The sequence below is a fragment of the Meriones unguiculatus genome, chromosome 11 (assembly GCF_030254825.1).
Source record: "Meriones unguiculatus strain TT.TT164.6M chromosome 11, Bangor_MerUng_6.1, whole genome shotgun sequence".
NCBI classification, from domain to species: Eukaryota; Metazoa; Chordata; class Mammalia; order Rodentia; family Muridae; genus Meriones; species Meriones unguiculatus.
The window spans coordinates 94,305,734-94,320,917 of NC_083359.1; the positions used below are offsets into that span (position 1 = coordinate 94,305,734).

The 15,184-nt window shown below is 40.3% G+C and overlaps 1 protein-coding gene across 1 annotated transcript in view; it reads left to right on the forward strand.

Annotated features, from left to right (window-relative positions):
• Spta1 (spectrin alpha, erythrocytic 1) overlaps window positions 1–15,184 on the forward strand; it is a 73,301-nt gene that overhangs the window by 44,012 nt on the left and 14,105 nt on the right. The window contains exons 27-39 of the mRNA XM_060364724.1: window positions 350–531; window positions 868–967; window positions 1,071–1,268; window positions 2,476–2,619; window positions 3,588–3,691; window positions 3,974–4,136; window positions 4,321–4,452; window positions 4,851–4,988; window positions 5,175–5,279; window positions 6,284–6,492; window positions 8,164–8,284; window positions 8,835–8,956; window positions 10,005–10,137. Coding sequence (XP_060220707.1) covers window positions 350–531; window positions 868–967; window positions 1,071–1,268; window positions 2,476–2,619; window positions 3,588–3,691; window positions 3,974–4,136; window positions 4,321–4,452; window positions 4,851–4,988; window positions 5,175–5,279; window positions 6,284–6,492; window positions 8,164–8,284; window positions 8,835–8,956; window positions 10,005–10,137 — 1,851 coding nt within the window. The remainder of the gene's footprint in view (window positions 1–349; window positions 532–867; window positions 968–1,070; window positions 1,269–2,475; window positions 2,620–3,587; window positions 3,692–3,973; window positions 4,137–4,320; window positions 4,453–4,850; window positions 4,989–5,174; window positions 5,280–6,283; window positions 6,493–8,163; window positions 8,285–8,834; window positions 8,957–10,004; window positions 10,138–15,184) is intronic.

Sequence of the window (15,184 nt, forward strand, 5' to 3'; positions counted from 1 at the left end):
GCAGGGGGTACCTATATGCATTGCTATCTATATCTAGGAGAGTGATACTAGATATAGATACTGAGAAATGTTTCCTTAGTCAGTGATTAAACAAAATTATCCCTAGCTCAGAACCTCAAAGGGAAGAATGAAACATTCCAAATGCACTGGATCCAACCTATAGCCTGGCATCGTCATGCAGAGCACAAAGAATAGCCTTATATGAAGAATTAAGACTCCAGGGTTCCAGATTGATGTATCACTGAGCATCAGAGTGCCTTATCCCCTCTGGTCTATAACTCCTTAAAAAAACAAAGAAAAACAGCAAAGGCAATTCCACATGGTTATCAGAATGCTTGTGTTTGCCCAGGTGACCACACTGGGGGAGACAGCTGAGCGTCTCTGTGAGTCCCACCCAGATGCCACCGAGGAACTGCAGAAGCAGCGAAGAGAGCTGAATGAGGCCTGGGATACCCTACAAGATCTTACAAAGGATCGAAAGGAGAGTCTGAATGAAGCCCTTAAGTTCTTCCTCTTCCTCAGCAAAGCTAGGTAAAGCTCAAAAGGCTGGCATCCACCAAACAGCTTGTCAGTTTCTGTGCATTGCCTTGCACAGAGGCTATAGGAATAGCCTGGGTTATAAAGACAACACTATATCCAAGTGTCATCTCCAGTAAGGTGCAGAAAAGGTAGGTTTAATGCTTTAGGCTCCAAAATACCGATGCTTTAAGGAATGTGAGGTAAGCATGCCAACTAAGAAAGCTTCTATAAAGTACATGTTATACATAAGATGTTGTCAGGAGTTTGGGGGATGGGGTTTCTTTCTGCTGGTGAGACAGGAAAGAATAAGGACAACCATGACTGATCCCAATGTATTTACTTCTATAGTGACATAGAGAATTGGATCAAAGCCATTGGTGGTGTAATATCATCGCCTGAGCTGGCTGAGGACTTAACTGGCACAGAGATCTTGCTGGAGCGACACCAGGTACACCTACAAAGTCCATAGCCACTAACCACTAAGGTAAGATTCTCTTCTCACTTCAGGAGTTTCTACAGTAGTCACTAGCTCCTTCCCTGCTTTCCCACAGGAACATCATGATGACATGAAGGCAGAGGCCCTCACCTTCCAGGCCTTAGAAGACTTTGGCACAGAGCTGATAGACAGTGGCCATCGTAACAGCCCTGAAATTGAAAATACTCTCCAGGATATTAAATTAAAGAGAGACGATCTGGAGAAGGGTTGGGAAAACCGCAAGAAGATGTTGGACCAGTGCTTGGAACTTCAGGTATAGCGGTTTCTGGATAGCTGGCTTTTGCCACAATTACATGGGAATGGTTTTATTTGTCACTTGTGGGCATGCAGTGTATTAGACTCTGTACGCTGTATGGACCGGTGAATCTTGATCATTTGGCACTGTACACCGAGTTACAGAGTGAATATCCTTGTGTTCTGTTCCCTTGTTACTGTTAAAAGATACAAACAAGTGCCAGTGAAGTGGCTCAGTAGGTAAAGCAATTTGCTGAACATGCCTGATGATGCGAGTTCTATCCTACAATACATGCAGAGAAGAGAGCTGACTCTATTAACCTCTCCTTTGACTTTCACATGCACACCATGGAATCCCCTACCCTCTCTTTCATACACATGCAGACATACTACTACTAATAATATCAAATAAATGAAGTTTTAAAAATTATAAGCTTTTTAAAAATAGAGAGCAAAACAAGATTGCAAGCAGTCTTGCACATGAATGGGATTATTACCATTAAGTATTTAAGTTAAAGATTACCATTCATTAAAAACTGCAGGATGCAAGTCCTTCCACTAACAGTATCGTTAGAGTGTGTTTCTTTACATAAGTACAGATAGTTCTAATGTAGAAGATGTTTACTAACAAAATACAATGTAAGAATGCTTTGAGGATAAAGGAAAAAGGAATAATCACGGTATTTGAGGGAAGAGTATGGCAATATCAGACACATCTATGGCTAACGTATGGCAGAGATTTAAAGAAGTAACCAGCTGAAAAATCAGACGCATCTATAATCTCAGAAGTTAGATCAGTAGCCCACGGTTATCTCCAGCTGCATAGTGAGCTTGATGCTATCCTCAGCTACCCGAGACGGTTTCAAGTTTAAAGGTCATTCTTGGCTACCTAGCATGTTTCAGGCTAGCCTGGGCTTCTCAAGATTCCATCCTGGCTTCTTGAGACAGACAGACAGAGAGTGCTTGTCAGTATTTACTAGAGGTACCATAAAGGGTCAGCCTTTACTGTAGCTTATAAAGCAGACAAGACATGTTTAAAGCAAAAGTGAAGTGACAATATACTTAATATTCATTATAAGACTGCTTCATGAGAGAATACATGAATTATACCAGCCCTAGCAAGATGTTTTGTGTTATCACCACTGAGGAAGGTGAAGGTCATTTCCTCAGCCCATCTAGAATAACCATGTGCTTGCCGCTGATCTCACCTACCCACTCTCTTACAGTTGTTCCGAGGGAACTGTGAACAGGTTGAGAGCTGGATGGTGGCACGTGAGAACTCCCTGAGGTCAGATGACAGGGATCACTTAAACAGTCTGCAGGCTTTGATGAAGAAAAGGGATGATTTGGACAAAGCAATCGCTGCCCAGGTAATAATCAATATAAAAACTCAGATAATTACTATTAGAAATGACAACGTATACTCGGCACCCTTATTTAGAGTCCTGATTTTTAAGATATTTTAACTCAAGTTTGTTTCCCTTTAATTGCTGCTTTATTAACATGTGATTTATACATAGGAATGGTTTTCCTTATAATGCTTCCATGTATGGACAGTGTTTGGAGTATGTTCACCTCCTGTTTCTCACCCTTGTCCTTCTCCCACTCCTGCCTTTATCACCCTCTTCCTCATGTTCATGTGGATGTGAACATATTTAAAGGCAGAAAAATCAAAAGAGGCCTATCAGAGATATAAAAAAAAGATTCTGTAAGCACATGCATGGAGAAGATGAAGGGATATGGAGAAGAGAAAGAAAGGGATGGGGAAAAGGGTCAACCAAATTAAATGTGTAGAAAAGTCACAGGGAAATTTAACACTTGATAAGCCAATAAAAAATAAAATTAAATGGTTTGAGTGGCTATACCCTGTGTGGGTAGATGCCATCGCTCCCAGAAGTCATAGGCCATTAACCCCCAAATGACCTTTGCTTCTTACAGAAAATGTTGGGGCAGGAAGGGGAGGTTGACAAATTACATATGGACACCCGACTTTCTTGTGGCAAGGCCTCCATTACTATAAAGCACAGGTTTTAGGATTAACTGTGACTTCTTGTTACTATCTACTTCAACATCTTACACAATGCAGGATCCATCAGGAATCGTTTTCCCAAAAGCCATGAGAAATGTTTGCTCTGTAGGGAAGTTAGTATTCTCCCAGCATGGCAGATGTTGCTTGCTCTGTGTGACAGGCATTTACTTTTTGATTCTGGTTCTGTCTTCTGAGGAAACACACACACACACAAACACACAATATGTTTATCATTATGGCAGAGCCTGGAATTATATGAAAGATCTAATCGCCAGACATCTGTTCTTTCATTTTCTCTTTCTTATTCAGGAAGGGAAGATTGCTGACCTAGAGCATGTTGCCACAAGGCTCATAGATGATGACCACTACGCCAAGAAAGAGATTGCTGCTCGCCTCCAACGTGTGCTAGACAGGTCAGACTTGCAAAGTCCCTTCTCTGCATCAGCACCATGATAAGGAGATACCTTCATGTTCCTGTCTTTTGACGTGTGTTCCTTAAGAGATCTTCTGCTTTAGCCTTATAGAATGAAAAGCATGGAAGATACATCATGGATTACTTTACTTATACACTGTGTTGTATGTCTAAACACAGTGAGAGTATGAGAAACGCAAAGCATTAGAATGGAGGATGGAAGATGCTATGCATCTGGAGCAAAGGGGTACTGGATAGAAAATGATGCAACCTCATCCTTTAGGTGGAAGGCCCTCAAAGAACTACTGCTGGCTGAACGTGGAAAGCTCGGGGACTATGCTGACCTGAAACAGTTCTATCATGACCTGGAGGAGCTAGAAGAATGGATCAATGAGATGCTGCCCATAGCCTGTGATGAATCTTACAAAGATCCCACTAACATTCAGGCAAGCTCAAACTAGAAATCTTAGAAGATGTCACCGATCTCATTGTTGGTCACTGTGAGACAGAACACTTCCTACAATGGTTGTCTTAGTTTGAGTTGGGGGTGGCACAGTGGTTCTTGTGTCCTTTTAGTCTAATCACCATTCCCTGGATGACGAGGTGATATAGTTTTTGCTTTGCCTTCAGAGGAAGTATCTGAAACATCAGACCTTTGAAAATGAAGTCAATGGTCGCGCAGAGCATGTGGACAGTGTCATTAACCTTGGAAACTCCCTGATTGAGCGCAGAGTGTGTGATGGTGATGAAGAGAACATGAAGGTAAAGTTTTTACTTAGATAAATTTGGCCTCCAGAGACCTCTGAAGAGAAATCCTCCACTCTTTCAGTATTTTGTGGGTAGAAATATAAATATGATCGTACCCTCTTCCTGGGTGTGTCTTCTAGACTTCTGTCTTAATCCTGCCTGTTGGGCTTTTTAATTTTTTTAATCTTTTCTGCCAAGAATATTTTGGCATTTGGAGACCAGTCACTGAATGCCTGGTTTCCAAACTTTTCCTTTAACTTCACACCTTCTGTTTTTTCCAGACTCAGCATCACTAGTGAGAAGTAGGTAGCATTCAAGTGAGACCCTTTCCCTTTATCAAGACCCTCCCACATTTTCTCTTCAAGTTCTCACCTTCAGGATCTCATAATGAGTTCTTACTTTCTTGGAGCTAGGAGCAAGTGGACAAGCTAAAGGAAAACTGGGATTATCTCCTAGAGAGGACAACTGACAAGGGACAGAAGCTCAACGAGGCCAGTAGGCAGCAAAGGTTCAACACAAGCATTCGGGACTTCGAGTTCTGGCTTTCAGAGGTAACTGTACCTGAGGATGATTGGAACTTTATAACTTAATAAATACCTGTTATGTAATTTAATTTATATCTGAATGGTTACCTTGACCCTTCTTCTTAAGTAACTGAGTAATTGGATACTAAATCTCGCTCTCCTTATATGAAGTTTGCAAATGAGAATCTTTTTGTCCTGCTTCTCTGTCCCCAGGCGGAAGGCTTGCTGGCCATGAAAGATCAGGCTAGGGACTTAACTTCGGCAGGAAACCTACTGAAGAAGCATCAGCTTTTAGAAGCAGAGATGTTGGCCCGGGAGGTGAGAAATGGCGGACTCCTGTTCTTTTGTATAGAGCGGAAATATTTATGACCTCATATCTTAGGAGAATACTCAAGACAACAACCTTGAGGATGCTACCAGGTCAAATCCCTGGGTTGCTGGGCCATTGTGACAGTCATTGCCAATGACCAGTGAAGCACTCTGTGGAGGGGACCCTGAGAGTTATTTATAATTTTACAGATACATAAACTTACCACTTTCCGAAGCTATAAATTTGAGCTAGTCTTTGAAAGAAAAGAGAATTTGACACTCTAAAGGAAAGAAAAGAAATAAAGTCAGATGGGAGAAGTTGCATCTCCTCCCATCCTCCTATAGGACCTGTGGAGGACTGCAGTTGCAGCCTAACATGGGCCAGGAACAAAATTTCTGACAGTACTAATAATTAATTTCATACCAGATAATTGTATAAAACTAGTTTTACTGGGTAATAAAGATAAAACATTATAAGGTCTAAAAGCCAAAGGCTTTCTGGGCTTGACATGTCAGGATTTTGCACTATTTCCCATTATATAATTACTGGAGAGCACTAGAATGAACACAGGCATAAAGTGCCATGAGTGTGTTATATGGTGAGCCCAAGAATACTACCAAACACAGTGCTAATGGATATTTTGATCAGGTAGTCCCAAACTATCAAGTGCAGTACTGTGGAGACAGTTCTTTGTAGGACAAGCTATTATTCTAGTTGGTGATAGCAGGCAAACACTAAAGAACATAGGAGGAGGGATCAGTTAACTAGGGATAAATGTGATCTGGAATGATATAGGATTGGTAAAGGGTTGCATATTAGGTAGGTGTAGGATTGTATGTAGGATTGATATAGGACTGATATAAGATTGCATCTCTTACCAAAACACATTTGTGTGAAACATTTAGTCATGTCTATCAAAGTAGATGCCTTCAAAAGCAATCTATTTAACCTAAAGCCTAGGGTTCATGTAACACCATATTCCTCCATTCACTGACCATTCTTGATGTTCTAGGACCCTCTCAAAGACCTGAATGACCTGGCTCAGGAGCTGATCTCCAGTGGGACTTTCAACATTGACCAGATAGAAGAGAAAATGAATGGTGTCAATGAGCGTTTTACAAATGTCCAGAGCTTGGCAGCTGCACACCATGAGAAATTAAAAGAGACTTATGCCTTGTTCCAATTCTTCCAAGACCTAGATGATGAGGAGGCCTGGATAGAGTATGTATCCTCAGCTCACTGGGCAATTCAGCAAACAGATTCAATACATACTGAAGTCAAATTGTCATTGATTTTTATAATGATATTAAATCTCTTAATATCATTAATAACGATATTAAATCTCTTCCTTGACTGAAAGTAAACATTGGTTTTACTTTTTACTTCTGTGGATTCAGGCAAGGAATCAGTTTCAGAGAAAGACAGGAAGAAAAGTTAATCCACATTCTTGGAATAAAATTCAGATACCATACACATTTGTTTTAAATAGCTCATTGAATTGTAGGGCACAGATAGCTGCTGACCCTTTGCAGCTAATGAAGAAGACCACAACATTGCCATTATTATTTTCTTTTCATAATTGTTTTTATTTGTGTGTGTGTGAGTATGCTGCATCTATTTGTATTGGCATGCAAGTACTCATGGAGGCTTAAAGAGAACATATGGTCTTCTAGAGCTAGAACTGCAGGTAGTTTGTTGAGCCTTCTGACAGGGGAGTTAGGAACTATCTTCTGCAAGAGTAGCAAGTGCTCTTAACCACTGAGCCACCCCTCCAGTCTCCAGCCATTATTATTTCTATGCTTGTTACATAATAGGTTCCACTGGGCCGTCCCAGTATCTGTCACAATTTCATTGCCAATCCCATCCATTTACTTATCGCTAGGAAATTCTTAATAAATCAGTATTTTTTGCCTGCTTCATAGTTACTTTGTTCTTCATGTTTCTCTACTACCAATAAATTAGAAGAAAATAAATTATAAAGCAAATAAATTAAATAGCAAATAAATTAGAAAGAAACATAGTTTATAAGGTGCCAAATAGGACCTTTTAATGCTCATAAAATATCTTTTGCTGTTTAAACATTTCATGTAGTTTTTAATGCTAAAGATCAAGCTCAAGACTTTATACAGGTAGGTAGAGGAGTTTTCCACCAATATCCCCAGATGTTATTATTGGTATTAATACACAAAATATAATGAAACTCATATATTTTTATATTTTAAAAATAAAATATTAATACATGCTCTAGAGTAGAAATAAAAAGGCTGTTATAGCTGTTTTCATAGTGGACATTGGTAAACTATTTTAATTTTTGTTGACATAAATCAAGTTTTCTGAAATTCTTTTCCACTGCTTATCTTTTGGGTGATGGTTCTTAGGTCAGTAAATGTTTCTACTACTGTGATAAAACACCCTTACCTAAATCAGCTTGGAGAGTAAAGGGTTCTTTTCACTGTACAATTCAACAGCACACTTCTTCACTGAAGGTAGCCAGTGCGAGAACTCAAACAGGATAGGAACCTGGTGGCAAGAGCTGATAAGCAGAGGCCATGGGGAAGTGCTGCTTACTGGCTTGTTCCTCATGGTCCACAGTGAACTGGGTCCTCCGATAACAATCAGCAGTCAAGAAAATGCACGAAAGACTTACCCACTGGCCAGTGCTGTGGAGATATTTTCCCAACTGAGGTTCCCTCTTCCTAGAGACTCAAGTTTCTGTCAAGTTGTCATAAAACTAGCCAGCATAGTACCAGAGATCTTTAGAATCTAACTCACAACATACGTGCATATATACATACACAGAGAGAAAGGGAGAGAGAGAGAGAGAGAGAGAGAGAGAGAGAGAGCTATTGTACCGGGTTGATCTGATATGAATCTAACCTATGATTTTCCCAGGGAGAAGTTGTTGAGAGTGAGCTCCCAGGACTACGGGAGGGATCTTCAGAGTGTTCAGAACTTACTGAGAAAACACAATCGCCTAGAGGGGGAGCTGGTGGCACATGAACCTGCTGTCCAGGTAGAAACCGAATGCCAGACCTAAAGAGACAGAAATCACCTTAACACAGTTTTTCACATCATAGTTAGATAAGTCAATATGGGGAAAATGTAACAGCAGTGTTCAGCTATGCCTCATACGGTTCATGGGAATCCTTGTGCATATTTTGAATAGGAGATCCTAGATGGGATGGCATCCTCTTCCCTAGAAAGATTAATTCTGACACTGACAGACAGTCAGTGACAATTGAGATGTGTTAGGATGCCTTAAAAAAATAACTTTGGGTATGATTTAGCAGCAGAGTTCCCCTGGGATGATGAATACTCCGTAAGACAGAACAGTGGGAGTAGCCTACTGGTTTGGGGGGGATGTTTGTCAAAAATATTTGGGAAATCTTAGCATGGATATTTGCTATAGTGATCTTCATATTCCCAGTATCCCAAGACAACCTCAAGTCCCAGTAGCACATGGGTAATCTGACCCTAGGAAAGACTAGATCCTTTACCATAAATTGTGACTGACTTAGAGGAGGAGATTACAGAATAATGCAATGTGGAATATGTGTCCTTAGAATGTGTTGGATACGGCAGAGAGCCTGAGAGACAAGGCTGCTGTAGGAAAAGAGGAGATCCAGGAACGGCTGGCTCAGTTTGTCCAACATTGGGAAAAGCTCAAGGAGTTGGCAAAGACCCGGTAAGTAGGACAGCAGGAATCCCAATGAAGCTCCTGTGTTTGGAGCATTAGGCTGATGTTGAGGGATGCTTCTGTGTCAGTTCAGTATAGACTGTAGACATGGACTTTTTTTTTTCTAACTTAATGATTCCTGCTCAAAAAACAAGTTCTTTGTGAACGTTTTCTCTGGTGGCTCTTGGTAGACAGTTTTTTTCTGGGAAATTAGATAAATTTACCAGGGCTGGAGAGATGGCTTGGTGGTTAAGAACACTTGATGTTCTTGTAAACAACCCCAGTTCAATCCCCAGCACACATATTGGGTGCCTGTCAGCCCAATTCCAATTGTCTATCTGCAATTTCAGTTCCAGGGGATCCAGTGCCATCTTCTGGCCTCCACAGGCACCAGCGAACAATTGTTGGATAGCCACACTGTCTTAGAATTTCTACTGCTGTCGTAAAACACCAACACCAGAAAAAAACTTGAAGCAGAAAGAGCTTATTTTGGCTTAAAGTCCCGCATCACATTCTATCACTAAGGAATATCAAAGCAGGAACTCAAACAGGGCAGGAACCTGAATGCAGTGGCTGATGCAGAGGCCGCTAAGGGATGCTATTTATTAGCTTGCTCCCCAGGGCTTGCTCAGCCGCCCTCTTACAGCACCTTGGACCACCAGCCCAGAAGTGGCACTCAGGCACACACATGTATTAAAGACAAATAAATATTTAAATGGATCTTTCCTGGGATTGAGGAACTTTCATCAACGAGAAAAGGGAGTGCTCTACACAGGGAGCCACTGCCTCACTATGGAGAGTCTCCAAGTCTGAGACCTCTGTTTGGCTGGGATTTCCTTCATTCATCAAATTTCCAACGCTATTTCAAAATAATGTGGAGGGCACAAGTCTCTTTTGTGTCACAGGAGATCAGCATCACATAGATTGTGTTGTTGCCCATTTAAGCTATGGCTATCTGGAGAACCCGTGGTTTGCTAGGGTGCATTGGACACCCCACTGCAGTTTCACGGTTAACCTTTTCCTTCCTACTCCCATTGCGCTAACCACCTTGTGACAGAGGGGTGCAGTTGGAAGAGTCTCTTCAGTATCTGCAGTTTATGGAGAATGCAGAGGAAGAGGAAGCATGGCTGGGGGAAAAGGATGCTCTCGTCAGCCGGGGGGATTCAGGAGACACACTGGCTGCTACTCAGGTAAAGTCGAGGTCGAATGGGTCAATTATGCCATCTCTTTTGTTTGAATCTTTAATTAAGAATGTGGCGTTTTCACATGTAAAATTAGATAATATCTCCTGGGTTAGAAAAACATGGATGCTTCGGTTAATTTTAAATATGAGAAAAGAAGATCTGACTTGTCTCAAGCTTTGGAGCCATACAGCAATGAAAACAGAATTCAAAGCTTAACCCATGAGCTATTTGAATCAAAGACATCATGCTGAAAGGACTTTCCTCGTCGGTCTGGGTCCTTACAGGGTATATTTTCTAGATTCTCTCAAGTATCAATGTTCCAGTAATTAAAAAAATAATAATAATACTCATTTTCTGGAATTGGTTGCAGTTTCCAAATTATACAATTTTAGGAAAAGAAGAATTATAGCATGCCGATTAACTGAGCAGTTCCACACTGAGAGACATTCTTTTAAATTATTAAAACTGGGTTTTTTGAGTAAAGAAATAAACTGGCTCTGCACATGATCTTTAGTTACTATATGATTTGGCAACCGTGGAGGAAGCCTTCACAGAGCAGTGATGCTCTGATGACTCTGAGCTTGTTCTACAGCCTTAAGGACAGAGACTTGGTTAGGAGCTCTGTAGGGGGGCGGGGGGAAGGGTGAATCACTTCTACATGACAACATAAATCAGGACTCAGATTCGCAGGAAAACATCAAATGACTCAAAGTTATCAATGCTTTATCTAAAAATGTTTTATAACAGATTTTTGTACAAGCTTTAGCATTTTAATATTCTGTGTCAAATATTCTTAGAGTACTCTTTCTAGAAATTAAGTTTTTAGTAACTATAAATTAATTATTTGGGGGGGTTGTGAGACAGAGACTCACTCTGCAACTGTGGGACCCACACCCAGGTCAGTCTTCTTAACTCGGTCTTCCAAGTGCTTAGAGCCTAGCGGTGCTCTATCAAAGCCTTTTATTTTGAAAACCAAAGGAACACATGCCTTTAGAAGTAATAATGCAGAGATTTTATGTATCATTTTAATTGTATATAGCATAATTATGATTCTATATAACATAAATAAAAACAGCTACAGTAAAGCATCATAATATTTACATCTTCAAGATGACCATCACAAGGGCCCCACCTTCCTGTTTTTCTTCCATAACTGGCCATGTGTCTTCTGTAACTGCCTCACTTCTTTCAACCTCAAATTGCTATTGCTACTCTTTTGGTTGTGAGTCATGCTTTTAATGACTGATCCATCTCTCCAGCCCTCAAACGGATATTCATAACTCTTTTAATCTGCTCTCTCAATATATAGAAGAAAATAGATAGATAGACAGACAGACAGATAGAGATACCGCTCTCATATTGGAAATTTAAAAAATAAGGCTTAATTAGGAATGCACTATATCACAACTGTATTCCCAACCATTTTATTTTAATTTTTGAGACAGGTTCTCATGGAGTTTCTCATGTAGGCCTTAAATTTACTATGTTAGCCAAGGCAGGCCTTCAACATGTAATCCTCCTGCCTCATCTTCCCAAGTACCTGAAAGCACAGTCTCATGACACCAGGTCTAGACCTTTTAAAATGTTCTTTAATTTTATTTTCAAGAATGTCTTGAGCATTGTGGTTCACACCTTGTAATATCAGTACTTGGGAGGCTGAGGCAGGATAATTATTATGAGTTTAAGTCCATTTTGGGCTACATGAGCTGCAGTTTTGAAACAGTAACACCAACAACAAAAGAATGGATATGAAACCACGCGGAGAATAGTTGCTGTTTTAAAACAGAAACAAAAGAATGAACGTTAAAGCATAGGAGATGTTTGTAACTTTTGAAGAAGTTTGTTTGGTTTTTTTTTTTATTCAGCATAATTTAGTGATTAATTCAGCCTGTTATGTGCAAGAAAGTTCATCCCTCTTTATTCCTCAGTGGTTTTAAGGTAGGAACGTCCATGGCTTAACTGCTTACCTTGGTTGTTTGTACTATTCGTCTATTTTGAAAAGGGCTATTGTAAATAATAGTGTACATTTTTGTGCACATGTAAGTGAATATTTCTCTGGGACAAATACTCAGGGGTTAGATTGTTGGACTGCGTAAATGTTAGCATGTGCTCAGTTTTGCAGCAACAGTCATTAAGCTCAGTTATTTTCCAGCAGGTTGATCATTTAACACTCTCATAACCATTGCATAGGTAATGCAGTTTCCCTTCATGCTCACTAGCATTGTGTGATGTCATCATTTTGACTCTTTTCCAGTCAGGGACAAAAATAATACCATTTCCTTGGTGATTTTTGTTTGTTTGTTTGTTTGATGTCTACATATTTTCCACAGTGAAATGTATCCTCACATCTAGTGTCCATTCTACATGGATGATTTCTTTGTTTTGGTAATAGCATTGAACGTGAGTTATGTCATCAATAAAAGTATATATGCACAAGATATTATTGGTGAAGTTAGATACAATGTATATTGAAACTCTTATTTTCCTTGCTTGATGGAAACTTTGATGGATTGTTAGCAGCAGAGCATTTTCCCATTTTCATTCCTGGTAATTGCCACCCTACTCCGATTCTGTGAATTTTCACCTATAAGTTAAGTCATGCAAAATGTCTTAAATAACTGGACTATCTTACTTGGCACAAAGCCTCAAAGTTTATCTTGTTATTACATGTTATCAAGATTTCTCTTTCATAATTTTCTTAGGCCCAAATGTTCCATCTTATATGTATATAAAGGTGTATATTGCGTTCTCTTTATCTGTACATCAGCCTGTAAACTTTTAGATTGTTTTTACACTTTTTAATTTTTAATTTTTTATATTAATTATAGTTTTTTTTTTACTTTGTATCCCAGCTGTAGCCCTCTCCCACCTCCCTTCCCAATCCCACCTTCCCTCCTTCATCTTCTCCTATGCACCTCTCCTATTCCACAGATAGGGGAGGTCCTCCAAGCCCTCCATCTGACTCTAGCTTATCAGATCTCATCAAAATTTGATGTATTGTCCTCCTCTGTGACCTAGAAAGGCTACTCCCCCATCCAGGGGAGGCAATCAAAGAGCTAGCCACTGAGTTCATGTCAGAGACAGCCCCTGTTCCCCTTATTAGGGATTCCCACTTGGACACTGAGCCGCCATGGGCTCTGTGCAGGAGTTCTAGGTTATCTCCATGAATGGTCCTTGGTTAGAGTATCAGTCTCAGAAAATACCCCTGTGCCCAGATACTTTGGTTCTGTTGCTCTCCTTGTGGACCTCCTGCCCTCTCCAGGTCTTACTATCTCCCCCTTCTTTACTAAGATTCCCTGCACTCTGCTCAAAGTTTGGTTATGAGTCTCGTTACCTGCTTTTTAAATTTCTTTAATTTTTCTTTTTATTAATTATAATTTATTCATTTTGTATCCTCCCTGTAGCTCCCTACTTCCTGCCCTCCCAATCCCACCCTCCCTCCCCCTTCTCTACCCAATTTTTCTTCCCCAGTCCACTAATAGGGGAGGACTTCCTCTCCTTCCTTCTGATCCTAGTCTATCAGATCTCATCAGGAGTGGCTGCATTGTCTAAAGCAGATGCTGAAACTCATAGTCAAACTTTGGGCAGAGTGCAAGGAATCTTAGGAAAGAAGGGGGAGATAGTAAGACCTGGAGAAGATAGGAGCTCCACAAGGAGAGCAACAGAACCAAAGAATCTGGGCACAGGGGTCTTTTCTGAGACTGAGACTCCAATCAAGAACCATTCTTGGAGATAACCTAGAAACCCCTGCACAGATGTAGTCCATGGCAGCTCAGTCTCCAAGTGGGTTCCCTAGTAATGGGAACAGGGCCTGTCTCTGACATGAACTGATTGGCCTGCTCTTTGATCACACCCCCCCTCAACAGCCTTACCAGGCCACAGAGGAAGACAATTATCTGCTTTTATAGAATTCTGGGTAGAGTCTTTCAAAGGCCCTCCATGGTAGGCTCCTGTCCTGTTTCCTGTTTACTCCTTCTTCCAGTGTCCTTCCCGTTACCTTTCTGAGTGAAGATTGATCATCTTACCCAGGGTCCTCCTTCTAGCTCACCTTCTTTAGGTGTTCACATTTTTGTGGGTTTATCCTGTATTATGTGTATAGTATCTACTTATAAGTGAGTATATACTGTGTGTGTCTTTCTGTTTCTGGGATACCTCACTCAGGATGATCTTTTCTAGTTCCCACCATTTGCCTACAAATTTCATGATTTCCTTGTTTTTAATTGCTGAGTAGTATTCCATTGTGTAAATGTACCAAAATGTCTGTATCCATTCCTAAGTTGAGGGACATCTGGGTTGTTTCCAGGTTCTGGCTATTATGAATAAAGCTGCTACGAACATGGTTGAACAAGTGTTCTTGTTGAGCATATTTTTGATAGAAGCAATGTTCAGGCTCCATTCTCACTTCTCTTTCCATTCTTTGAGCTGCACAAATTGCATTTTTTTTCCAGAAAATAGTCAGAAGCAAAGAAGGTTTGGAATGAGATTTCATGATAACCTGTTCTCTTTAACTCCTGATTTTAGGAACTGTAGGAGAATTCTGAAATTTTGATTTCTTAAAAAAAAAAATTATAAGAACATGGTCTTATTTTAATCCAAGGTGTCGGGATATGGAGCTGCTTCTCAGAAGCTTACTATGATTTGCCTCATGTTGTAGCAGGGGCATGGTTTTACCAGCTGCAGATAGTTTCTATGATTGTGTGGCATTTTGATTTTGGTAACTTCTCAGAATGCCTGTAAGTGCTATGACCCAAGAGGCATTGGTGGTGGTTGTTGGTTGGTCACGGGGGTTGGTTTGCAGTTTGTTAGTAGCCAAATGCTCAAAAAAAGAAGCAAAAAGAAAGAAATTAGATTAAGGATTTTTAATTCTCTCTCTCCTCTTTCTTTTCTTCTATCTAGTGATTGGATGTGAAAGCAGGGGTATAACAGGTTGGATAAAGAAGAACTCACAAAGCGGTTAATCTGGCTACAAGGAACAGTTGTTAGTTTAGGGTGTTCTTAATACTTACTATTTTCTCAAAGTGTTTTGTAAAAAAAAAATTACATGAATCCAGGT